The sequence below is a fragment of the Tiliqua scincoides genome, chromosome 1 (genome assembly GCF_035046505.1).
Source record: "Tiliqua scincoides isolate rTilSci1 chromosome 1, rTilSci1.hap2, whole genome shotgun sequence".
Taxonomy (NCBI): domain Eukaryota; kingdom Metazoa; phylum Chordata; class Lepidosauria; order Squamata; family Scincidae; genus Tiliqua; species Tiliqua scincoides.
Window position 1 is genome coordinate 212986070 of NC_089821.1, and position 26966 is coordinate 213013035.

At 42.9% G+C, this 26966-nt stretch overlaps 1 protein-coding gene across 2 annotated transcripts in view; it reads left to right on the top strand.

The window, feature by feature from the left end:
* The window catches only part of GRM1 (glutamate metabotropic receptor 1), a 250976-nt gene that overhangs the window by 207716 nt on the left and 16294 nt on the right, over positions 1-26966 (top strand). For both annotated transcript variants that reach the window (XM_066611274.1, XM_066611275.1), the window contains exons 5-7: positions 2862-3030; positions 7051-7177; positions 12128-13058. In XM_066611274.1, coding sequence (XP_066467371.1) covers positions 2862-3030; positions 7051-7177; positions 12128-13058 — 1227 coding nt within the window. The remainder of the gene's footprint in view (positions 1-2861; positions 3031-7050; positions 7178-12127; positions 13059-26966) is intronic.

The window sequence follows — 26966 nt, forward strand, 5'->3', positions numbered from 1 at the left end:
TTCAGGGCACAAACGCCTGTCTGCCTTTCCTCTGCCTTCCAGCCTGGGTATGGTTGTGACACTCAAGGAAAAAGAAATGTCCTCACTTCAGCCTTAAGCCACCAAGCAGACAGACAAAGCAGCTGCCCCAAACATTTGTGGTTTCTAGTCAGAATGACTGTTTCGAGCTGCCACTTTCTCCTCATTCTGGATGTTGATCAAAACACTCCTCTGCCTGCCACTCACCGTGATCCTTTCTCCCCGATCTTGCTCAGCAGCCAGCGTGTCTGTCTAGACTCACTGGCGATCCCTCCTCCTTCCTTCACTCTGCTCTGCTCATGTCAACTTCTTTCTCCCCCCACTTCAAAAGTACTGCTGTTCATCATCCCTGTTGCACAATTACTTTTGCCTGGGAGAACAAGCAGTGTGGCAAAGTGGTCCCCGAAGGCCTTTCCCATGGAGTGGTGCTGTGCCTCAGTGCGACAAGGCAGCTGTGGCCAAGGATGGTGGGCAGAGGGTGCTATCTGAATGCTTTTGGCAGCCTGTCCAGTGATAACTTTGTGTTGTTCTTGTGCATACACACACCCTGCTTCCCTTGAACAGGCAAGCAGCAGATTTTCCACCTGGGTTGCTCAGTGTTCAGGAGGTGCTTGCCAAGCTGCTTTTCGTTCATTATTAAAGGCAACACTGTGATTAATTTATTTGGAAGATTCTCAGAGTGCATCATAAGAAACCTCTCTACGTCTTTGAGATGTAGCCTCTTGGGCTTCCACAGGTTTAACCAAGATCTGGCAGATCAAGTCAAAAACAGGCTTGTGATTCCCTGAGGAAAGGACTTTGGCAGAAGGATGCTCTTAGCAAAACACAGAACAGGCCCTAAAGCACTATCTGGCTCCAGTTGCGTGTTAGTGGCAGGACTGCTTCGTTCCACTAGGCTTTGCCCCTTCACATGTTGTGAAGGGAGCAGGAGTACAGTGTAAAGGTGCAAAGGGGGGGGTTGAATGAGGAATAGTGAGCCCTCCCCTGCCTATAGCTTCCACCCCCACTTGACCGCTTCCCAGGCTCTTTTCCCTGCTGAGCTCTAATACCTGGAGAGAGGTTGGCTGAGAAAAATGTCTGGGGAACAGGTTCTGGAGGCAAGAGGACAGACTGGAGGAGGGTTCAGTATCCCCACCCTTGTGCCTCTTAAGTCCTTTAATTTACACACTCCTTGGGCGGGAGAGGATCTTAAGGATGAAATACCCACTGATTTCAGATGAAGGTGCAAAAGAGAGCAACTAAAATGATTACTGGGCTGGAGCACCTTCCTTATAAGAAAAGGTTACCGCGTTTGGGCCTCTTCAGCCTAGAAAAGAGATGCCTGAGGGGGGACATGATTGAGACATACAAAATTATGCACGGGAAGGATAGAGTGGATAGAGAGATGCTCTTTTCTCTCACACACAACACCAGAACCAGGGGTCATCCACTAAAATTGAGTGTTGGGAGAGTTAGGATACACAAAAGAAAATATTTCTCGACTCAACATGTAGTTAGACTGTGGAACTCCTTGCCACAGGATGTGGTGATGGCATCTTGCCTAGATGCCTTTAAAAGGGAATTGGACAAATTTCTGGAAGAAAAGTTCATCACGGTTTATAAGCCATGATGTGTATGTGCAACCTCCTGATTTTAGAAATGGGCTACATCAGAATGCCAGGTGCAAGGGAGGGCACCAGGATGCAGGTCTCTTGTTGTCTTGTGTGCTCCCTGGGACATTTGGCAGGCCACTGTAAGTTACAGGAAGCTGGACTAGATGGGCCTTTGGCCTGATCCAGCGGGGCTGTTCTTATGTTCTTATGTAATGTGTCTGGTACTCCTTGCTATGTTACCCTTTCTAGACCTGTTTTGTTCTCCCCATTCTTTATATACATTGGGCTCTGCTGGGAAAACTGGATTGACCCTTAGCATTTATGAACTGATTCTGTGTGGCTGACACATGTTGCTGCTACTATACCGACAAATGGAGACCCATTATATTTTGCAAAATGCCCTACTCCGTTCCTAAACATTGGGAGAATCACATTCATGACTGCATAAGGAGTAGCTTCAGAAGTTCTTCATCTTTGGATGAACTGCCTCCTCTAGGATTAGCTCCCCAATTGTTGTTTTTTTCTCCTCCCACTCCCATACCTGAAATCCATAGAGAGAAATTTGAATAATGAAAGTGGGCCGAAGAGATTTTGCTGCTAAGGAAATTAAGTTTCTTTCTCCTGAAAACCCCCCTCCAAATATCATACACTAAAAATCATTATTATAGCATATTACATGATCAAGACTTGACCAGGATATTATTTTCTTGGTTCTAATTTTAATTACAATAATTTAACTATCATAGTATTGTGTTCCACATTAGTTAATCTGAACTAAATACTGGTTGTTTAGCCAAGGCTGGAATACCTGGTAGTTTGTCACCCCAGGCAATTGCTTAACTTGACTTAAGAGTTGAGCCAGCCCTGGTGATCATCCAGTGTCTTTATTGCCCTAAGTTGATCAAGATAAAGTTGATCAGAAACAGTGGTTACAACACTCACTTCTATTATTTTACATAAATACATTTCACGTTGTCATTATTTTACATCAAAGTGCTAGTGAAATGGTTGGTTGGCAACCTTCAGTCTCAAAAGACTATGGTATAAGCCTACAGCACCCGGTATTCCCAGGTGGTCTCCCATCCAAGTACTAACCAGGCCTGACCCTGCTTAGCTTCTGAGATCAGACGAGATCAGGCATGTGAAATGACTGGGAAGGCATTTTGAATTTGCAGGTAGAGAGGAGTAGGAGATGCTTATTATTTTGGTAATGTTCAGCTTGACATTCTGCATCCTTCTCTTGCTCCCCAGGTATGACATCATGAACCTGCAGCACATAGAAGCTAATCATTACGATTATGTCCACATTGGGACCTGGCATGAAGGGGTGCTGAATATTGATGATAACAAGATTCAGATGAACAAGAGTGGAATGGTCCGTTCCGTGTGCAGCGATCCTTGTTTGAAAGGACAAATTAAGGTATGTGACCAGACTTTTTGTCTGCAACTGCTTCTATAGGAAAAACAATAATGTTGAGAGTTTAGATGAGCTAGACCAGGGGTGCTCACACTTTTTTGGCTCAAGAGCTACTTTGAAACCCAGCAAGGCCCAGAGATCTACCAGAGTTTTTTTACAATGTTCGCGCCATCATAACATATAACATTTATGTGTACAATGTATGTTGGTGTACCTTGCATAACCGCATGAGCCAATATTGCACCACACAACATAATTAACTATAAACATTTTTTGTAATTACTTGAGTTTACTTTGATGACTTGCACTGAAGTGAATCAGCCAAGGATGCATAGTTCGGACAGTAGCTGCTGGCAGCCAGCCTCAAGCACACTTCCAAATGTTCATCAGTCATGGTGGAACGGTACTTGGACTTAATGATCTTCATGTAGGAAAAGGCTGACTCACATAAATAAGTGGAGCCCTTCCTGCCTCAGGTGCTCTTATATCCCTGAGGGCTCTATTGCCTTCAAGTGGCTGCAGCTGTGCAGCACACTCTGCTGGATGCCCAGGCCTTACCCTTAAAGGGGCCACTGCTGACACCACATCTACCTCCTCACCAGATCTTCCTCGATTCCAATACAAGTGGGGGGGGGGGAGCAGATCTCTATACAGACCAGTGCAAAAACAGGGGAAAGGTGTGGGGGAGGGAAGATCTCTGTATAGACATCACAGCAAGACCAGTGCAAAACCCCTTGCACACAGAACCAACAGATGGAAGTTGGGGGGGGCAGATCTCCATACATACCAGTGCAAAAACAGGGGAACGGTGTGGGGGAGGGAAGATCTCTATATAGACATCACAGCAAGACCAGTGCAAAACCCCTTGCACACAGAACCAACAGATGGAAGTTGGGGGGGGGCAGAGCTCCATACATACCAGTGCAAAAACAGGGGAAAGGTAAGTCAGCCCCAGTAGAGTCAATGGGGCTCACTCCCAGGGATGCGTGGATGGGAGAGAAGCCTGCCAGCGGCTCCTCTCCAGGTCTACTCACGAGTCAGTCCAGTAGAGTCAACGGGGCTCACTCCCAGGGATGCGTGGACAGGAGCTCACTCCCAGGGATGCGTCACTCCCAGGGAGCTCACTCCCAGGGCGGGGCTCACTCCCAGAGATGCGTGGACGGGAGAGAAGCCTGCGATCGACTCATTTTGCCTCGCGATCGACCGGTAGATTGTGATCGATGTACTGAGCACCCTGAGCTAGACCTTTTTGGGGCCTGTGATAAATCTGTGTCAAAAAAAAAATCAGCATCAACGATATTTTTGTTAATAAACCCAAATTCTGTGCCCCCAAATATTCTAAGTAAATGCAAATTTGCATAGGTTCACATTTCTGTAATGAACCAAATTGTATATTTGCTTGCTATATAGTATATAGTACTATAGTATGCTATTGTTTGGTATATAGTACTTGCTATATCGTATTTAGTTGCTAGGACATGCACACAAGTTCTAGCAAGGACTGAGGTAAATGGAACAAGGTCAAATGGGACAAGGGTATGGCAGAAAGAGTAATTAGAGAGCTGAGAATGTTTATAGTAAATTATAGAGCATCCCCTCCTGAGGACTCAAGGTGGGTAGCAATTGCACTGAAACCAATGAGGCAGCATTGCCACAGTACTGAGAATGCCGATTAATTAAAAACAAAAATTGAAAAATTATATGGGACATGTGCCTTTCCTTCACATAAATTGTATCAGTAATCTAGATGACAGTCTTGTAAATTAGACTGGTTTTTGCACATGGGAGATTGAGGCAGAGAGTGATTTGGCTATGTCCCTACAAGGTTGACTGAGGACCAAACTACACATAGGGCGCAGTCCTAACCCCTTATGTCAGTGCTTTCCAGCACTGGCATGGTGGTGCCAATGGGACATGTGCTGCATCCTACAGTTGGGTGTCACTCACGGAGGCCTCCTCAAAGTAAGGGAATGTTTGTTCCCTTACCTCAGAGCTGCATTGCCCTAATGTCAGTGCTGGAAAGCACTGACATAAGGGGTTAGGATTGCGCCCATAGGCTGCTACAGGTCTAGCAGGATCAATGCAAGTGGCAGAACTCCTACTCTGCCAAAAATGTGTCAATAGCTATGAATCCATTCATTGGATAGCACCTCTTTCTTGCAGGTATTTCTCCTCTTTCAGGTTGGAGTTACTGCAAGTGACACCTGAAAAGTTTTCTCAATGTGTTATTTCTCAAATTTGTTATTTTCTCAAATGTTTCTCAAATGTTCTCAAATATTTTCTCAAATGTTTCTCAAATGTGTTATTATCCAATGTTTTGGGTCGCCTGTGTAGTGGCCTGCCACTCTAATCCTATATCAGCTATGTTCTCTCTTCTTTCAACTGCTAAGAGATGTCTGTCCTCTCCACCTTTTGGACAAATGAAGCTCAATTGATTCTAGCTTTAGTTTGCGTAATTGGAACCCATTTCTTATCTAATTGACTTTCCTTAGCCTTTTCTCAAAGGGCAGACTATTTCATGTGCATGTGATGTAAAATCTACTGAACAAAATCAATACACAACATAAACAGCAGAACATAATGTGTAATCCCAATTCTCTTGGGGGGAGAATGAAGCATGCACTACAGTGTTTGTGCCCTGTGCTCCCACATCCTAAGCAGTTTTGAATCACAAACAAAATCTCTACCTGCAGATGGCATCTGTACCAAGCTAAAAGCAATTTGCCACCCGCCATGCTCACAGGGCAGGCAGAAAATTTCTGAGGATCAAATGACATGGATAAAGTTAGCCTGCAAGAGCAAAATATTGTACCCCGGGGGAGGGGGGACTGCTGTTTCAAAGGTTAGCATTTATTGTCCAAACTCCTGAAGTTCCTGTCAGTATCACCAGTGTAAATTTATTTTCTCCCATAATAGCAAATAACCTTTTCGTGTGTTGTCTGGTAAAAAACTGGAGCTGCAATCAGTGACACAGTTAGGTGGTCACAGTTTGCTCAGACTTTCAGACATTGCTGATTCCAATGTGTGGGATAAAGACCAGGGTTTTCCATGACAGTTGTGTCCCTAATATCAGCCTCTTTCCTTCACTCAGTAGAGGAATTGGTTCTGTTTTCTACTTGCTTGGGAGAAACTAACCAAGTTGCTACTGAAGACATTGTTGAGGTGAGGACACTGGTGAGGGAGGGACTTTTAACAGTCTTGTTGCAGAGGATTGCAGCCTAATGACTCAATCCGATCCAGGCCTTATTTAGATAGGTCTTGTGGGTCACTACTGTAAGTTCCAGGCTGATGGTGTGAAAACCACCCTGGTGGGCTGCAGCTGCCAGTGCAAATGCCCAGATGAAACACATGGGCAACAGTGGTCAGCTGAACCTTTGCTGTCCTCTACCAGAGTAGGAAGGTCGGTGGCAGGGGAAGGTCAGGGAGGATCAGGGGAGGAAGCTGGCCAGGCCGAGTGCAGCTCAGGGATGGGAGGAAGAGGATCTCAGCAGCAGTCATGCACACCAAGATCCTATCCCCCTTTCCCAACCTGAACCCACCCACAGGATTCTTCTGGAACTTATTCTAGCAAAAGAAATGGTGTGGGTCTGAGGAGATCCATTGGAGACCAAGCAGGAAAAAAACTTTTTGCTTACTCTCCTAGACTGGTCTTTCCAACCCATAGCAGAGAGTGTGTGCTTTGTCAGGGGCCCTGCTCACTCTGGTGGCTGATAGGAGTAGGCTCTGAGTGCACTGGTATAAGCAGTCTTATATCAAGACTTCTGCATTTGTATTCATTGTAGTTTCAGACTAGGAAAACAATGGAAATGTACTAAGAACTTGGACAGATTTATGACAGCATAGACAACCTGAAACACAAAAACAAGTTTTAAACTTCACCTAGCACTATCATTTTCTAACAATGAGTTAATGGTGTTGTGTACTCTAGCGAGAGAGGTATGCACTCTGAAATCCAAATACTGTACTGAAAGGTTTTAAAGATAATCTTTTTTCATTTTCTTTCTCTTTTTTTTGGCATTGTAGGTGATAAGGAAGGGAGAAGTGAGCTGCTGCTGGATTTGCACCGCTTGCAAGGAGAACGAATTTGTGCAGGACGAGTTCACCTGTAAAGCTTGCGACCTGGGCTGGTGGCCTAATGCTGACCTGACAGGTGGAAACAATTCCTTTCTGTATTAGTTGCTCTCCAGTTTGGGATCAAAGAGCGAGGGTGTGTCTAGATAAGGAGGCAGAGTGCTAGGACTTTCACTAAAGGTCCTTTGGAACACCACTATCTCCGTCTGAGAATTCTCTGATTTGGTAATAATGGTGCTGGGCTGAAAATGGGAGCTCCTACATAGAGCGATTAACTCAAAAACAATTGGGATTCATGGTCATGTCTTTGGAAGCTCTTGCGAACTTTTTTGTACTTTTTGTGGCAGTCTCCGAACTATCTGTGTGAATGCCAGAACCATGCAGCGGGGTCTCTCCCACCCAATCATCATCACCCTCACACTAGGTACAGCTGGCCGCACCCACAGATTCCAGGATTCATGTTCCTACTGCAGCCATGCAGGATTGCACTGAGGCCTCACTTCACCAATGCCCATGATTGAGCCCTAAATTGGATGCCCAGTGATCTGAATTGCCAGCCAATCTGTGATGCTAACAGTTTTGCACTACAGGAGTTGTAATTACAGGCAGTGTCAGCTCTACCTTTTGGGGGTTCCGTGGCAAAAGCACTGTTGGGGGTATTCAGCAGTACATTTCCCCCTTGCTTTGGAAATGCATGGTACCTTCTGTGGTGCTGAGATACAAGGTAGTCAACTCCTGTACAGTGCTGCCATCTGCTCCCCACTGCTTCCTGCTCCTGATAAACCTTCCCACTGGGACTTGCTCCACTAGCTACTTTTTGGGTGATGGTAGGGAGCAGTGAGAGCAGGACTGTTAGATATTGCTGGAAGAAGAAAAAAACCCACTGCTGCTTCTGCTCCTCCACAATAATCCGGTAAGTTACCTCTGGGTCCTTACATAAGAACATAAGAACAGCCCCACTGGATCAGACCATAGGCCCATCTAGTCCAGCTTCCTGTATCTCACAGCGGCCCACCAAATGCCCCAGGGAGCACACCAAATAACAAGAGACCTCATCCTGGTGCCTTCCCTTGCATCTGGCATTCTGACATAGCCCATTTCTAAAATCAGGAGGTTGCGCATACACATCATGGCTTGTAACCCGTAATGGATTTTTTGCTTGCTGAGTAGCAATAGGGGCAGTGGGAGAAGCTGGGCCTTGTTGCTTCAGGGTTTGGCACAGTGTGTCCCACCAGGACTCACTGGTGGAAAAATCCCTGATCACAGGCATGCTTTTTTCATGGTGCAGCAGACAGCAGTAGGAAAATGGCCTACTTGTTTGCAGCACTGGGAACTGTGGTTTCATAAATAAACTAGTATTTGCAGGCCAAACCAGTGCATACTTTTTCAAAAGTCATAGTAAGCTTAATGGTATTTACTCCCTAGGAAGTAGAGGTAGACTTTCAGATGTGCAACCCGTCAATATATATTTCCTTGGAAGTCAGTTCCTCTGGATTCAGTGAGCATGTCTTTCAAATATGCATGCAGGATTTCAGACTTTGTCACATTCTGTCCATTTAGTTTTACAGATGTGCATTGCACAGAGATGGAAAACCTTCCAAGAGATATTATATAAGGTGCAGAACAAGCCAAGACGTTTTCCCACAGACTCATGCACTTACACACCTTTGTTTGCTATGCTACAGAGGAAATTGGCAAACCACTCAGTTTTTTGAAACTTACAGGGATAAGATTGTTTTACAATTGAGCAAGTTTCATAAAATATTTGTTTTCCTTAAACAAAACATAAGGGCATTAAGGAGTGTCTATTTACACTCTTTACACTCAGGTGTAAATAAATAAAAATGATCGCCAAAACCAACATAGCATCTCTTTAAAATTGTGTCATAACTCTACAGAGGCAAAATATAAAATTATGCATCCCCAGTTACAAATTCTTAAATCCTCAGCTGGGAGATACTTAAGCACATGCTTAAGACAAACTGAAATCAGTAAGATTTAAAAGTACTGTACTAACCTTAGGTTAATTTGAATCCCTGACCTGTCCACTCAGGTTATTCTGAGAAACAAGTCACTTGCAACAAGTCAACTAGGGCCTTAGAAGATGTGGTTTTGAATATATTTAGGAACTGGAGAGAGCGAGAGCACCTGAACAGTTCTCTTTTTCACATGGCAATAATTTAGGGTACCATCCCCCATGAGCTGTTCTGATAAAGGAAGTGGCAGCACACCTATATGTATCTATGCTTCCCAGAGTAAGGACTGGACTGTATCCTTTGTTAGCACATTTGTCATGCAAAATGTATGTTATATGTAGTGAGTTTTGCATACGCAGGACAGTCCTTTGACTAACATATCCCCACAACACGAAAACTGTGGAACTTAACATACCATGGAGAAGGCTAGCCTGAGGAATATAGGGGAGGTGCAAGGATTAACCAGAAGGAGAAGAGGGCTTCATTGGTTCCTGGGCCAAAGGTTTCCTACAACTATAATAAGGCATGCAAGAACCTCTTTTTTGACTCGCCAATTGAAAACATCTTTCTTTAAGCCATTTTCCCCCAACTTTGCATATATGCAACAGGGACCAAATGTGTACACCTGTGGACCGGGCAAAAATAAGTTAAAAGACCCTGGAGAAAGATCTACAGTCTTTCGGTCTCGAAAGACTATGGTATTGTGCTCTGAATGGTGGTTCTGAAACAGCATCTAGTGTGGCTGAAAAGGCCAATCCGGGAGTGACAATCCCTTCCACACTGGGAGCAAGTGCAGTCTGTCCCTGGTGTGTCTCCCTGGCTGTGGGCCTTCCTTCTATGCCTCTTTGCCTCAGTCTGTTGGGCAAGTGTCTCATCAAACTGGGAAAGGCCATGCTGCACAGCCTGCCTCCAAGCAAGACGCTGAGAGGCCAGGGTTTCCCACTTGTTGAGGTCCACTCCTAAGGCCTTCAGATCCCTCTTGCAGTTGTCCTTGTATCACAGCTGTGGTCTACCTGTAGGGCGCTTTCCATGCATGAGTTCTCCATAGAGGAGATCCTTTGGGATCCGGCCATCATCCATTCTCACGACATGACCAAACCAACGCAGGCGTCTCTGTTTCAGCAATGTATACATGCTAGAGATTCCAGCTCGTTCCAGGACTGTGTTGCTTGGAACTTTGTCCTGCCAGTAGAGCTAACCCCTGCTAATTGGGTAAGAGGCACTTTTTCAAGTGGGTGCTCCTTTTTTTAGCAGGGGGAGAGTAACTGGCCCACCTCACCCCAGCACTGTCTGTTCTAGTGGCTGTCTGCTGGTATTCATTTGCATCTTTTTAGATTGTGAGCCCTTTTGGGACAGGGAGCCATTTAGTTATTTGATTTTTCTCTGTAAACCGCTTTGTGAACTTTTAGTTGAAAAGCGGTATATAAATACTGTTAATAATAATAATAATACAGTAGTTCTTTAAAATAGCAATCACTGAGCAGCTTTTGTTCTGAAAAAAAAAATGTTGCTCAACTCATCAACTTATCTGTATGTTCATTTTATATGACAAGTTTGTTCCCAAGCCTTGAAAACGTTGTGAATTTTTAAGAGTCTGAAATAGCAAGTAAAAACTTATGAACAGTTATCTCCACATGTACCATTATAATTGATTATAGTCACATTGACTCTGTTGGAACATTGTGAGGGAGTAAACCTGTGTGTGACAACAATTATTTAAAATATCCAACCCGTACATTTCTTAGTAACTCATTTGCCTTTTTCTAATGCTCAGCATGTACTCATAATGGAACTACACAGACATTTTATACATATTCATGTCTATATTTCCAAATAATGACATTTTAGACAATGTCAGCTTCTGGTATGGGCCAGGCAGAAGTAGCATGCTATAGCAGAATAGAAATGGAGCTATCTTTAAAATTAATGAAATAAAGGTAGATAAAATAGCTCGATCCTGCAGGTCACATTCCTGTGTGTGAAAATCATCATGCGGGATTGTGCCCAGAGTACTACATATTTCTAGACAGAATAAGAACAGAAATATTCAGTACGTTGTTCAAAGTGCGTTTCAGATTAAAAAAAAAAATCCCATAATCACTGTTGGTCCCATCAGCCAGGAAATTAGCCTTGGTTAAACCATTTCTGCCCAACGTTGCATATACACAACAGGGATCAAATGTGTACACCTGTGGGCTGGGCAGAAATAGGTTTAATAAGAGTCAAAATGTTCAACAGCAAATAGTCACTGCCTGATACCTTTCTCTTCGTGTCTCATTTTCATTATCTATATTTCAAATAACTTTTTTGTAGTGGACTTGAAGTTTGAAATCAATTCAAAAACTACATTCTATATACAGTACTGAATGTCTAGGTATGACAAATCCCTCTTCTCTTTAACAGTAAATTATATTTTAGTGAAATTTTACTCTGATTCAGAGTTCCTGTTCCCCAGATTAAGAAGGCCTCCATTTTTCTATATGATTATTGCTTTTTGTCTGCTATCCTTTAAATGTCTATAATTCTTCAAGGCTGACATAATAGAAAATTCCCCATCTGGCCCAACCATGCTCTCAGAGTGGGTATCTTTTACCTTCTCCAATATTTGGCATTGATTTTACAAGTGGTGACTATTAGAAACTGAGAGATACTGTAGCTGGAGGCGAGTATTGGATTTAGCCACAACTATTCCCCAGTTCACCACTGAGATGTGCACTTTGTTCATTGCCATTTAAATAGTAAAGTCAACAGAGATCTAAGCCCTTGATTAGGTCCTATATGGTGCAATCCTGTGCATATCTACTCAGAAGTCAACCCCATTGAATCCAATGGGACCTATTCCAAAGTAAGTTGCCTTGCTGCAACCCTATACACACTTACCTAGGAGAAAGTTCCACTGAATTTAATGGGGCTTACTTCTGAGTAGTCATGCATGGCGCTGCTGTGTATGTGTGTGAATGTGTGGATTACCATAATCCTGTTGGTTCTGAAAATGTTGTTTATCAAGCTATGTTTTTTTTTAAATTCATCTGTTTCTTTTCTGTATCCTGCAGGCTGTGAACCCATCCCTGTCAAATATCTCCAGTGGAGTGATATAGAGTCCATTGTGGCCGTGGCCTTCTCCTGCCTGGGTATCCTGGTCACCATGTTTGTTACCCTTATCTTTGCACTTTACAGGGATACCCCTGTGGTCAAATCCTCTAGCCGGGAGCTCTGCTACATTATACTTGCTGGGATTTTCCTTGGCTACATTTGCCCATTCACCCTTATAGCCAAGCCCACCATTACTTCGTGCTACCTCCAGCGCCTCCTTGTGGGGCTTTCTTCTGCCATGTGCTACTCAGCCCTTGTAACCAAAACCAACCGTATTGCCCGCATCCTGGCTGGGAGTAAGAAAAAAATCTGCACCCGCAAACCACGCTTCATGAGCGCTTGGGCCCAAGTAGTCATTGCTTCCATTTTGATTAGTGTGCAGCTGACATTGGTGATTACTCTGATCATCATGGAGCCTCCTATGCCCATCCTTTCTTATCCCAGCATCAAGGAAGTCTTCCTGATCTGTAACACCAGCAACTTAGGTGTGGTGGCCCCCCTGGGCTACAATGGACTCCTTATCATGAGTTGCACTTATTATGCCTTCAAAACTCGCAATGTGCCCGCCAATTTCAATGAAGCCAAGTACATTGCCTTCACTATGTACACAACTTGCATCATCTGGCTGGCCTTTGTGCCTATCTACTTCGGGAGCAACTACAAGATCATCACTACTTGCTTTGCGGTGAGCCTGAGTGTGACAGTAGCCTTGGGGTGTATGTTCACCCCCAAGATGTACATCATCATTGCGAAGCCTGAAAGGAATGTCCGCAGTGCCTTCACCACTTCAGATGTGGTGCGAATGCATGTTGGGGATGGCAAGACGCCTTGTAGGTCCAACAATTTCCTCAGCATATTCCGGAGGAAGAAACCAGGCACTGGAAACCCAAAGTGAGTCACTTGCCTGCTATGTCTGTCAGTCTTTCTTTTTGTCTTTCTCCATTCTTTTTCTATTTTCAATAGCCTGCTACATTTTCAACAAGAACTGTAATCATGTTGCAATGAACTTATATTAGAGAAGAATGGAGGAGAGGTGGCTGAGGTAATTTAAAATATTAATGAATTATTTTGCCTCTGTTTCTCCTATGCTGTGTACTAAGTGCAATGTGGCCTAAATGCCTTGGTGCAATTAATTCCTAATCTCACATATTTGTTTAGATTCCATTTATCTTTCTATTTCCTGATCCACAATCACTTGCACACAAAACAATGAGCACTTTTTAAGTATGGTGTAGGAGTGTGACACTAAAAAGTACCATCAAATCTTGGAAAGGTTATGTCTACTTTAGCCAGGAAAAATAAGAGTTATGCTTTCCTAGAACTGTCACATGTTTAATAGCTTACAACAGCTGTTTCCATGGTGATACGAGTCCCATTCTGTAAGTTGTGATCCCAGATTGTCTGATTAAGTTGGAGTTAAAAAGAGTTTACTTAAAGCCTGCATCACTTACAAACCCATGTTGTCTAATTATTTCCAGGTAAGTACATTGGAAGGATGGTTGATTACAACTCCAAATCCATCATTTCTCTCTTGCCATGGGAAATATGAATTTCATTTGCCTGTGATGAACAGTTCTCTCTTTTTGCATACACTGCAATAAAAGAACAATCATCTGGCAACACTGTTGATATAGATTACTAACTGTGCATTGTAAATACCTAGAGCAGCGATTTTCAATCTTTTTCATCTCACAGAACACTGACAAGCTGTAAAAATTGTCAAGACACACCATCAGTTTTTTGACAATTGACCATGTTGTGGGCATGGGATCACATCCTCCAATGGGCCTATTAATAAGTGACATTCCCCCAAACTCCACAGCACACCTGTGGACCATTCACGGCACACCAATGTGCCACTGGTTGAAAATCGCTGACCTAGAGCATTCAATTTGAATTTAGTCCAAGGTAGTCTTCAGCTCGTAGAATCTCTTCCCTTGAAACAGTAATCCATTATGTGGTTTATGGATCAGGGTACAAGAGTCACTAAGGGAAGTACATCTCCTTGAGCTCCGTGTGAACATGGGAGAGCTTTAAGATAAGTTAACACAATCATTTTTTATACTGCAAGGTGAGAAATCTCAATACTTTTTTCATCCAGAGATATGCAACTGTTCCCCTGGAAATTCACAGTAGTTTTTCCACAGTTTTATACTTAACTAGACCAAGGTGAGAGTGGGAACTAACAGCCCAATCCTATACATGTCTACTCAGAAGTAATTCCCATTAGAGTCAATGGGGCTTACTCTCAGGAAAGTGTGGATAGGCTTGGGCTGTAAATCCACAAGTAATCACAGCATGATTAAAATGATTTCTGATCATGTAGTGATGTTTTCCTGGGGAAAAAATGGAATGAGGATCTTAAGTGGATGTTTATTTTTAATTCCATGACTATCAGACTGCTTTCCTTCATATTTTGTACATATTAAATTAGCAAGATTTTTTTCAAGATTGGACCTGTTAACAAAGATCATTTGTCTTAAAGCAGAAGATAGAGATGACACAGTAACTCTGGAAAAGGTTTGGCTCAGCAGGGTTTTCTAGTCTAATATTTACCAACGTTTCAAGTTACAGAGGGACCCTTCTGGTGGTCTCAAATGATTTAGTAGTGTATTGACTCCACCAATACACTAGACCTTGCCATGATGGTGGACCAGAAACTGTAATTATCTGGAACATATAGCCCTGTTGCTTCACTACCAATTCTGAATATAAATAGCATCATAGTAGCTACGCTGTGAACTGTTTCCCAAGTACTATTAAGCTGTGGGCAGCCCACTACTAAGGGGGCTGCCTATGTTGCCAAATGCCTGCCACTGTATCCTGAAAGGCCAGGGAGGCAGCCGGAGGTCTCCTCAAAGTAAGGCAACATTTGTGTTCTTACCTTGTGTCAAGCTCTGACAGCCTCTGATCTATTCAATTCTGGACCAGCTCAATCACCGGTGCAGATCTGAGTAGCCCCATGTAGGGCTTTAGGCCCAGGATGGGGGATCGGATTCAGCGGCAACCTCCTTTGCCATCTCTGCCCCCTGAACCACCCTCTTCCCTGCCCTCCCCCACCCAGTTTTGCTGCTGCTGGGGTTCCTCCAACCAGCACAGAGGTCCAGAGTCCGTCCACATTTGCCTCCCAGCCAGCGCCTTCCATTCTTCCAGCAGCCTTACGGCAATTTTGTGATGGCCTTCTCCGAGGCAGTACGTGGGAGAATGGCGCTGGCCTGGGGTTGGATTGGGCCGTTATTATGTTAAAGCACAATAGCTATGCAGGGGGGAAATGCAAAGTTCACAGTTCTTGAGGCAAATACTGTAATTAATGTATCCTAGAAGCAGTTAAACTCTGAAGTAATAGTAAACAGCACCTGTTCCTGGATTTAGCTGAATCTTGATTCAGGGTCTGACTGTAAAAGCCTATGCATGCCTATTCAGAAATAAGTCTCATTGTATTCAATACAGCAGGTGTTCTTGAACATCTCAGGAGTAAAACTCCTGAAGTAAGTTCTTGCAGGAGAGGGGGGAATGGAGTGATGTGATCCCCAGGATCACGCCATTGTGGGGAGGAGGCAGGGGCTGTCTTTTATTTCATAACAAAGCAGCAGGCTCCCAGAAGTGCGGGAAGCCCTGCGGAAGCCTCCACAGGACTCCCCAAGCCTCAGAAAATGTAAAAATAACAGTCGTGACCCACTTCTGATTTTGTGATCGCAAACTGGACATGGGTCACAATCGTTATTTTTATATTTTCTGAGGCTTGGGGAGCCCTGTGAAGGCTTCTACAGGGCTTCTCACATCTCTGGAAGCCTGCTGCTTCCTTATGTAAGTAAAGACAGCCCCTGCCCCCCCACAAGTGTGATCCTGGGGATTGCATCACTCCATTCCCCCTCCTCACTCCTTAAAGTTGTAAAGGCAGAGGGACTTAGGCTGGGCTATCAAAATGCCCCAATTTGAGAACCTCTGCAATAGAGCTTACTACCAAGAAAGTGTGTCTAGGATTGCAGGTTGACAGCCCAACCCTATCCCCCCACTATGCCATAGCATGCGGTCAGGCCAACGGAGGCTGCCCTGCATGCCATGGTGGAGGAAGGGTGACCAGAAAGTAAACTAAAGATTAGTCAAAAAATTACTTCCCTCCACATAGGCCACATGGCTGCTTATGGATCTCCTTGAACCTAGGCCAGCTCTAAACCTGCCAGCATCGCCGATCCCGCCCCTCCTGCCCTGCTCCCTACCTCCATCCCACCCTCTCCCTGCCCTGGACCACCTCCCCCCCCCCCACTCTGACTATCTGCCTCCTCCCTTGCTCCTGACTGCGTGTGGTGGGCTTCTGGCTCGAACTGGACTCAGCAGGCACTGGCTCTGACCTGGCACCAGCACTGACCCAGTTCTAAGTGTCATAGGCATACCTTAGAGCACATTTGTGACATTCAGTGCCGGTGCAGGGACAGCACTAGGTGCTCAGGATTGGGCTCTAAGTCCCACTGAAATACTAGGGCTTACTTTTGAGTAGACATGCATAGAATTGAACTGAAAGAGATAGAACAATAAGAACGGACAAATATGTAAATGGATAGGACTAAGTAATAGGACTGTCTAATAGAGACAACCTCATTCCCACTTCTGGACATTTCTTTTCCAAAACAACTTTATTTAATTTGTAGGATGATGGTCATGAGTAATCTCTCAACTGATTATTTATGATCAGTTAAATACTGATTGATCATAGAGAGTCCCATAGAAGAGTATTTTTTAGCTTTGTCTCCTGAACAACTTTCAGAGAAAATATTTTGTTTCCTTCTCTATTGCTTTTCTTAGCCAAGATTTCATATCAACTAATAACACTGCCTGTATTAAGCCTTTCAAAATATTAAAGTTTGAAGAGTAAAGAACAGAACTACATGTGAGAAGTAATATTTGCCTCTGATAAAATACAATCATACTTAATATTGCACACTTGGTATAAAAAAATCTCATTATGCCCCAAACAATTCCATTACTAAACTATAGCAAAATGGCATTGCTCGGAACAGTGAGATCTTTTCCTTCGCTCTCTTCTAATTTGTTGCCTCTTCTTTTGGTTCTTCTCTGCCCAGGAAATCTGTACGGTTAAAGAACAAAAACAACTCATTGTACTTTTATTGCAACCTGCAACTGAAGGCCAATTAGCTTGTTAATATACCCTCTATATTTTGTGTTTGTTTGGGGCACCTAAACCTTTCACACATAAAAAATAAAATCAGTGCTGTGACCTCCGCCTTCTAATTGGCAATTACTACAAGCCTTAATATTATGCCAGCTTGCTTACAGAGAAGACATTCCGCTTCTGCTAATCTCTGTTTTCAAGGAGCGACACATAGCCCTGCTGGTATTACTGAGCATAAATGTAAGCACACTGGTGGGCAACCCAGAAGCTAAGGTTTTGGCTTTAAAGGTCTGCTTCAGCAAGGCAAATAGGCTCTGTTTGTCCTCTTGAGCAGATAATTAGAAGAATGCAGTGATCATCTATGAGAGGGAGAGAGAGGGAGAGAGTGTGTGTGTGTGTCATTTGCCATGACTGACAGCCCAACTCAATGCATGTCTACTTAGAAGTAAGTTCCACTGAGTTCAATAGGATCTACTCCCAGGTATAAGACTGCAGCCTACCATTTCTGAGTGATGCTTATCCATTTTTCTTTTAAGAAAGGAAGCCCAGTTTTCTTTTAAGAAAGGAAGTCCAGAGTCTCTGTAGCCAGTTTAATCCATTGAAGGATAGATCTCTAGTTAGAAAATGGTCTGTATGTGAGATCTAATCTTATTTGCCACTGAAATATGTTGCCATGTAGGAAAAAGGCGCTCATTACCGATACCTAATGAAATATGCTATCTAATGAAAATGGTATCAGTACTGGAACCACAAATTCAGTTAGAGGAATCTTGGATTTTCTAAGTAGGTATTGGAAAAACATGACCACAGTATTGCAACATGATCTCCAATGAATTCTTTGCAAATTAGCAAAAAATGTTAAAGGTTGGTTTGTTTTTTTAATTTTAAACTTTCTTATCTTTACAATAGGGAATGCTTCTGCAGCAGTCATATAGAAATGAGTTTCATCAGCTCACACCCCTCAATGGCATTTGTCCAGCCCACTTTTACAGAATCTCTCACAAGGAATGACTAAACGTTATTTCTCTGACCATGACTCTGACAGAGGTTGCCACCACAAGCCTTCAATAAAATGTTCCTTCTCTCACAATAGGGAACCCCCTTTCCAGATCTTTCCACCTTGCAGAAAGTCTAAGCATACATAGAGCTATGGCATTTAACACCATCTTAGAATTTAAATCAAATAAGGTACTTTCATTGGTAAGGCACAAATATATGTATCAATTTGGCAATTTAAAAAAGGAAAATGAAACAATGCAAGTTCAATCTAATTTCTGTCCCCTATCTCTGCACTGATATTAGTTTGCAGAGCTAGCCCTAGATTTAATATACCTCTTGCCTGAATCTGGAAAGCTACAGCATTAGTAGGGGTTCACATACTCAAAGCTCTTTGAGTCCCAGTCTTTTCCAGAATGGCAAAGTCTGACATCCACTTGTCAAAAGTCCCCACTGTTGATAGGTGGATTCCCCCCCCCCATTTTTTCCCTTAATTAATGCAGCATGTGGGGAAGCATGTTGACTGTTACTTGCACATTTGGATCTAAACCAGCCATTTTCAACCCCTGTGCTGTGGCACACTGGTGTGCCGCAAATAGTCTGCAGGTGTGCCGTAGGAGGGTCATTTATTAATAGGGCCATTGGGGGTGTGAGCCCCCCACCAACAGCATAGTGTACCTTGTCAATTGTTAAAAAACTGATGGTGTGCCTTGACAATTTTTGTACCAGCGTGCAGTGAGATGAAAAAGGTTGAAAAAGGTTGAAAATCACAGATCTAGCCAGTAGGATCATAAGAACATAAGAACAGCCCCACGGATCAGGCCATAGGCCCATCTAGTCCAGCTTCCTGTATCTCACAGCAGCCCACCAAATGCCCCAGGGAGCACACCTGATAACAAGAGACCTGCATCCTGTTGCCCTCCCTTGCATCTGACATAGCCCATCAGACAAATTTGTAGTGGGCTTTCCAAGGACCTGTGTTAATTGCTTAAGGCAGATGTGATCCAAAAAGGAGGTGAACACCTATTAAAAACAGGGTAGTTCTTAATAACTACCACTTAGTAGGAGCTTAAGTTATGTGTTGCTTACAGAGAACATGTATAGGAGTTGAAGGGATAATGAATGGAAGATAGCATCCCTGGGATACCGTTTGATGTTTCCTAAGATGCAATCACATCAACCAAATCTCAGGCAATCTGGGGGTCAGCTCAGTTTGGTTTCATCTGGATTCAAAAACGTTATCCATTTTAACCCAGAACCTGCAAGATCAAAGTCTGTTGCCCTGGCAGCTGGTGTGAATGTGGGGTAATCTACTGGATATTTGGAAGTGAAAGTAGTACTCCAGGCAGCTGATAGGATAAGCGGCCTTGCCAAGAGTCACAGCTCTCCTCTTCCAATGATTCTAGGGGAGAGGTGTCGTATGTGTTCTCTCAGTGGCATCTGCATGGTGACAGCCCTTGGTTGTTTCCTGCAGACCCACCTTCCCAATGACTGAGATGAATCTGATGAGGATGAGGATGATGTAGGATGTTGCTGAGGTTGATAGAACTGTGGGATGTTTGCTGAGAATGTTGTTGAGAATGGTGGAACATATGTATATGGTGGCAAAACAAAATATGTCCAGTTCCTTCCAAACTGCCATGCTGGGAGAACTGATAAGAAACGATAAGCATTTGTGCTACTATTAAACTGTTATTGCAGATGGAAAGAAAAAGCCAACATTAGTCTTTTACCACCAGAACTGCCACTGATAAGTGCAAATGCTGCAGTGATTCAGGTACCCCTCTCTTGGTAATACATTATATTTTAAGTCTCTGTTCAAAAAACTTCTATGCATGTAATCTTAATGGCCAAGCGCAATTCAAAATATCATGAATATCAAAACATCATGAGATGAAGAAAAGCAAATGCTAAACAGAAATATGACCAGCTTCCTGCAAACAGCACAATCCTTACTTGCTTTATAGACTATCACAAGATGAATGGGTTCTGTTAAACTGCTGCTCACCTTCGCTTGGCTTAATTGTTCTCCTTTCTAATCCCTCCTTTCACTCAGTGGGATCGTAACTCACTCACTTAAGAACAAGTTCTACAGAAATCAATAAATTAGGCTTGGATTTAAATTGGGACTTGGACAATAAATTAGGCTTCCAAGAAAATCCATTTAGGATCATGTTGTATGGAGAGAGAGAGAGAGAGAGCGCGCATATATTAATGTGTGGATGAGTATGTGTATATGAGAGAGATTAATGCATTACATTCATGGTGTGGGTCTTCCTATACATTAACAGTGAATAAGGTAACTGTAGAAACATTTCTTTCTAGCTGCATTTTTCAGCATGTAACTCTGCCTAATTTCCTGAATTGTCTAATTGCGTTGTATTGGCAAAATCATCACTCACTAATTTTACTGCCCATGACAGTGATTAAACCCAGGATCATCCTTCCTCATTTTGTAGCCCCATCCATAATAGACTGTTTACCACAACTATGCATTATTTGCTAAACATTTTGTGCGCCAATTAATGCAAAAATCCTGCAGAGTGAATAACATATGATCACATAATTAAGAACCATATGATTTATATGGGGAGATGCTCACAAACAAAGAAAATTCATGTTGCAGCCACATTTTTTGTTTGAAAGTTCTTAAATGCTCCAAAAATCCTGTGGTGGGAATGCATCTATTCTCTGCTAGAGTTTTGAAGTGGGACAAGGGTGGAATGGTCATATCTTAGTCATTTCTCTAGATCAGGAGTGTCCAAACATTTTGGCAGGAAGGCCACATCATCTCTTTGACACTATGTCGGGGGCCAGGAAAAAAAGAGTTAATTTACATTTCAAATTTGAATAAATTTATATAAATGAATAGAGATGGAACTGATATGAATAAATGAAGGTCTTGCAATAGTTCATGGCCTATAAAGGCCTTGCACAAAGTAAGGCTGGCCTTTCCTTTGCTGCCACTGCTGCATCACAGCCATGAAACAACAAGCAGTGGAGGGAACCCTTGTCCCACAGCTCACACAAGAGGTTGAACAATTAGCCATCACGCTGAGAGCAGTTGCGTTGGGCTAGCACAGACTCCAGCAAATCTCCGACAGGTCAGAGCTCATTGGAGACTGGGGGCTCTAGGTGGCCCAGATTGGGAGTCCTCGAGGGCCACAAGTGGCCCCAGGGCCTGGGTCTGGGCACCCATGTTCTAGATAGATCTTGGTAAACACATCATCCCAGTTATCAAAGCATTCCTTTGAGTTCAAATCTACCCTGGTTCCTAAGCTTCTTTCACTTGATTCAATGAACAGATCTATCTATACATGTCCACAATTTAATTTTCCTTCATAAGGGAACCCACAAACAGGAACTTCTTATGTACATTTCAGCATACAAAATGCTAACCATTGGGTTGTATATATGCAATGCAGGCTCATCTATATTTTACTATCTGTTTTCAAATGCTGTCACCTGTCCTGAGCCATAGCAGTTAAAATTTGCATAAGTAAGGCTCCAATCCTATACATGCTTTCCTGGGAGTAAGCCTCATTGAACATTATGGGGCTTACTTCTGAGTAGACATGTGTAGGATTGTGTCCTAAGTCATATCAATAAAAATTAAGTCAATGTTAACAATTAACAAAGCCAATTTATTATAATAATAATAACTAGGTATTTATATGTCGCCTTTCTGGTCATCGGATTACTCCTCTGACTTTATTCAAGGCGGTTTACATAGGCAGGCATTTCTAAATCCCTCAAGGGGATTCTTACAATCTTAGAGGTTCTCTCAAGAACCAACAACATTTCAGAATGGATCTTCCTGGTTTGGTCTCACTTCTGGCCTCGCTTATCTGGCAACTTAGGGCCAAATCCTATCCAATTTCCCAGCACTATTGTAGCTGGGATGCAGGATGCATAGCATCCTGCAGTGGGGGGGGGGGGGCAGTCACATAGGCCTCCTCATGGTAAGGGAACATTTGTTCCCTTACCTTGAAGCTGCATTACAGCTGCATCAGCACTGGAAAGTTGGATAGGATTGGGCCCTCAGTCTAGCAGTAAGAAAGGTGCCTGTTCTCCTTTTGCGCTGCTAAAGTGCTCTGTTTATTTGGAGTGAAAGGTGGAATCTCAGTCATTTCAATAAGTAAATGCTACTCAGTTGCAGGCAGCAAGAGATTATTTGCTCCCAAATTCCTAAACTGTAGTGTGTGTTTTCAGGCTTTAGCATACATTTGGCAATCATACTGATGTCTTTGGCACTTACTCTTTAGCTTACTAGCATCCTGAATTCAGTTCTACATTTAGCTGTTTGCAAATACTGTAGGATTCTGCAGTCAGGTGTAATTAAAATATGTATGTGGCAGATGTAAGTCTCTATCTCTGGACAGTAACCAATTTGTTGGCTCAACCTCAGTCCTTTTTGTAGGACACCCAAAACTGTAGCAAACAATGGCCATTTTCCAGTTCTTTTGTGTGATATGAATTTCAAGTAGGGAAATTCAACAAGCTTTGACACATTTTATATTGTCAGCATGTTGATTTAAAGGAATATTTAAAGCACCACAGAAAAGCAGAGCAAGGAACTGCTCTACATCATATGTATCTTTAAGGAACTGTAACAGTCAAAATGAAAAATAGGGACAAATGCAAGCAACAAGATCTGAATTAATGTTTAACAGCCAGTGATGTGCAGTCTGGGTAGACAGGAGAGGCAGAGCCTCACCAGATCCAGCAAGTAAAATAAAAAGCCCAAGAGCCCAACAATTAAAAATAAAAACAAAACCAGTACTGTACCTTTGTTTTCCACTCAGCTCCTTTTTGCGCCAGCACAGGCAGTTAAAGCCATATACAAGCACACATTACAATACACAAAGGGTTAGGGTGAAAACGGTTGAAGAGAGTTAGGTTGCAAATCATGCTGGCTTTCAATAAAAAAAAGGCAAGGCAGCTGACTTCCAATGAAAAAAAGATATCAGGATGCCTGTGTCAGCAATCACTGGAGAGGCAGCAAGCAGAGTTGCTTCAGAAGTTTAGGCTGTTGTTGTTATTGGCTCCCAATTTTAAAAAAAAGCAAAACACCTGCATCAGCAAATTCTGGGGACGCAGTAGGCAGAGATGCCGCAGATCTCTCCTCATAATACATAGAAAGAAAAGCAGCAGGGAGCCTGTACAAGCTAGCCTTGCCTGCTGCTGTACGGTATACCAGGGGAGATACTGAAGCTGCTGTTTGCTTGCAGGCCCTCAAAACAACAGAGTACCCACAGGCCTACAAAATTGAGGGTCAGAAAAGTTTTTCCCAAACTTTATGGTGGTTTGATATGAATTTGGGGTGCCGATTCCAAAACTGGCATCCGTTTTGCCCTATCACGTCTAGTTTTGGAGATATGGTATAGCTTCTTTAGTGAATGGTTCAAGCAGCTTCCTCATGAGGAAGCCATGGTGTAGGCTTCCTCATGAGGAAGCTGCTTGAACCATTCACTAAAGAGGCTATGCCCTGTCTCCAAAACTAGATGTGATAGGGCAAAACGGATGCCAGTTTTGGAATCGGCACCCCAAATATACCCAGGAATTGGTGTAATGTTTAAGGAAGCAAAATGTGTGTTGGCCTGCATAATCAGCACTCTGATTGGACACAACCAGCATCCACCTGCCAGAGAAAATACAGTTACCTTGAGCAAGCAACCAGTAGCCTATGCACCTCTTGATTAGCCTGGCATGCCAGCTCAAGATCCCATAATCCACCTGGCTCACCCGCTGTACAATTAAATCACCCATTGGGGCCCAGAATTAGCATTTCTGATGTGTAGTTCCACACCTGCTCAAGTACACTTACTGCCTGGCAGCACCCAGGCCAAGTTGCATGTAAAGTGCCTGAGAATCTCAGCTCAGTTATGTGTTTGGTATCTAAAAGGCTTGGACCACCAATATCCAATGTATTTTATTTCATCCTTGCCATGTCTTAGCCTAGCTACCACTGTGGCTGCTCTGATACAGAATGAATGTATACCAGATTCCTCAGAGGAACTACCCTTGACCACCAGTTTCCACCCAACCACCCAAAATTGATACTGTGTCAAGGGACAACTCCCCTGATGCTGAGACAGAAATCTGTTTTTTCTTTTCATTCCCCCCCCCTTTCACTACAGTGTCACATCACTCCAGCATTGTTGCTCAAAAGTGTGCCACTCAAAAGTCAACTACGTACAAACTGAATGGCAAACCATTCTGAATGGCAAATGGCTGCATAAACTCTACCCTTCTCCCACAAAAGAGCTGTCTCCCCCCCCCCCCTTGGCCTCAATAGGGGACGGGCAAACATCCACCTCAGTGATCCTTTGGCTGTTGTGCAGCATTCCACCCACTCTCTGTTTCCTGGTCCTCAACCAGTTCCTAATCCAGGAGAGCCCCCCTCCCCCTCCCCCATTCCCTGACTGTGGAGTTTTCTCAGCAGCCTTTGGTGAGGTACCATGTCAAGTGCCTTCTGAAAATCCAGATATAGCCACTGGTTTGCCAACATCTGCATGCCTGTTGCCCTTTACAAAGAATTTTAAAAAGATTGTGAGGCAAGACTTACCCTTGCAGAAGCCATGCTGATTCTCCCTCAGCAAGACTTGCTCTTAGATCCAGGAAACTGCAGGCCAGTCAGCCTAACTTCTATTCCAGGTAAGGTGGTGGAAAGCCTCATTAAAGATAAAATCTTAAAACTCATATATTTTGGTTAAGTGATCCATAACTTCATTCTTTAATTCCTTAAGAACTCTTGGGTGGATGCCATCTGGTGCAGGTGACTTATTGATTTTTAATTTGTCAGTTAGGTTTGAAGTGTCTTCTCTTTTTACCTCTATCTAACTTAATCCTTTAGTCAGAAGGGGCAGTTAGGGCAGTGATATCTGCCCCAGGTCTTCTGCCATTCTTTGCAGATACAAAGAACCCATTTAATTTCTCTGCCATCTCTAAGTTCCTCTTTATCTCCCCTTTCCTGCCTGACCCTCCAGGGGGCCAACCACTTCTCTGGCAGGTTTCCTGCTTCTAACATATTTGAAGAAGCTGTTATTATTTCCCTTAAGCCATTTCTGCCCAATGTTGCATATACTCAACAGGGACCAAATGTGTACACGTGTGGGTTGGGCAAAAATGGGTTAATGTTGCTGCATATATCCTTAATGTTGACCGTATATATCCTAATATGTCTAATGAACTTCATTCAGCTTTATTGCCATAGTAAAGAAACCATTCAGTTTACAAATGACTTCATTTCTGGTTATAAAGTCAACTTGCAAAAAACCAAACACTAGGCTAGGGTATAATGATCAAGTAGATACAATAAGGAAGCAATTTCACAAATCTGTGAGGTTCCAAGGAAAGGTTTTATCAGAAATCTTCTTTGAAATATTGAAAGCCTGAATAAAAAGTACTCTCCTTTATTTGTAAGATTACGCTCCTGCTCTGAAAATATTTTGGTTGAAACAAATGGATAAAGTACACTTTTAACAGCAGCCACTTCATCAACTGCTTTTGCATTTGCCCCAGTGTGAAAATAAATGGTTGGCCTGCAGTATGCATGTTCTTTGCACTGATGAGCTATTTGGAAAATGGTCAAGTGTGCTGTTTGACATTTTCCTGGATTGTAGCAATGTTCTTTTGTTGCTCTGAAATATCTTCATATCGATAACTATCAGAATGTTCTTATACTTTAACTCATTTGTAAATTTCAAACAAAAATGTATTGGAGTTGAGCTCACTTCATCGAAGAGGGCTATGAGCCACAAACTTATGCTAAAATAAATGTGCTAGTTTTAAAGGTACAAATAATTTTTTAACCATTCTACTTGCTGCTTTTCTTGCAACAGACCAACTCAGCTTCCCCTCTGGAAATGGCAAATTTCAGGCCATGCTCATCTACCATATAAACAATGCAATATAGTAACCTACTATAATTTTCAGTAATCACCTGACATCAGTTTTCAGCTAATGGAACTAGAACCACTAGAGATACTTTACAGTATGAGAGGTGCTACTTAGTTCCACTGCATAGTGAATGAGGCTTGTGGGATTTTCTGGTGCTTTGTTTCTGTGAGGCTTGTAGGGTGAGAGTGAGCAGTGTCTGGCCAGTTGTGGGGTTTGAGGTGAGTCACTGACACCCCCACATTTTTTCTTTTAAAGGATTCACTGTTACAGGTGACTATTTATTTATTTATTTACCACTTTTCCCCAGAGCTTAAAGTGGTGTGCAATATAACAATAAAAAGATAAAAAACATAAAAATACAATAGAATAAGAACAATTTAAAAATGCAGGAGCAAAATGTTCCATGTTTACAGAGTTGGGTGCAAATACTTTATCATAAAGCTGTCCTCACCCTAGCACAAAATCATAGGATTAAAATACATAACAGTTCTTTAATTTCCCCCTTGACTGAATGTCACATGAATTATATCTCCTTGTTCCTGGTATGCCTGTAAATATTTATCATTTATTTCATTTCAATTGAGCAATAAGAAGAAAGGCACTGCCACCCAGTTAGGCTGACATGCAGAATTTGAATAAATGTGTACAATTGAATTGTACTGCATTGTGTCTGCTTGAAAACAGAAAACTGTTTTCACCTGTATCCCACATTCAATTTACTTTAGTGGAGAGCTAACTTACATTCAGTATAGCTGAGAAGTCAGCCTAGG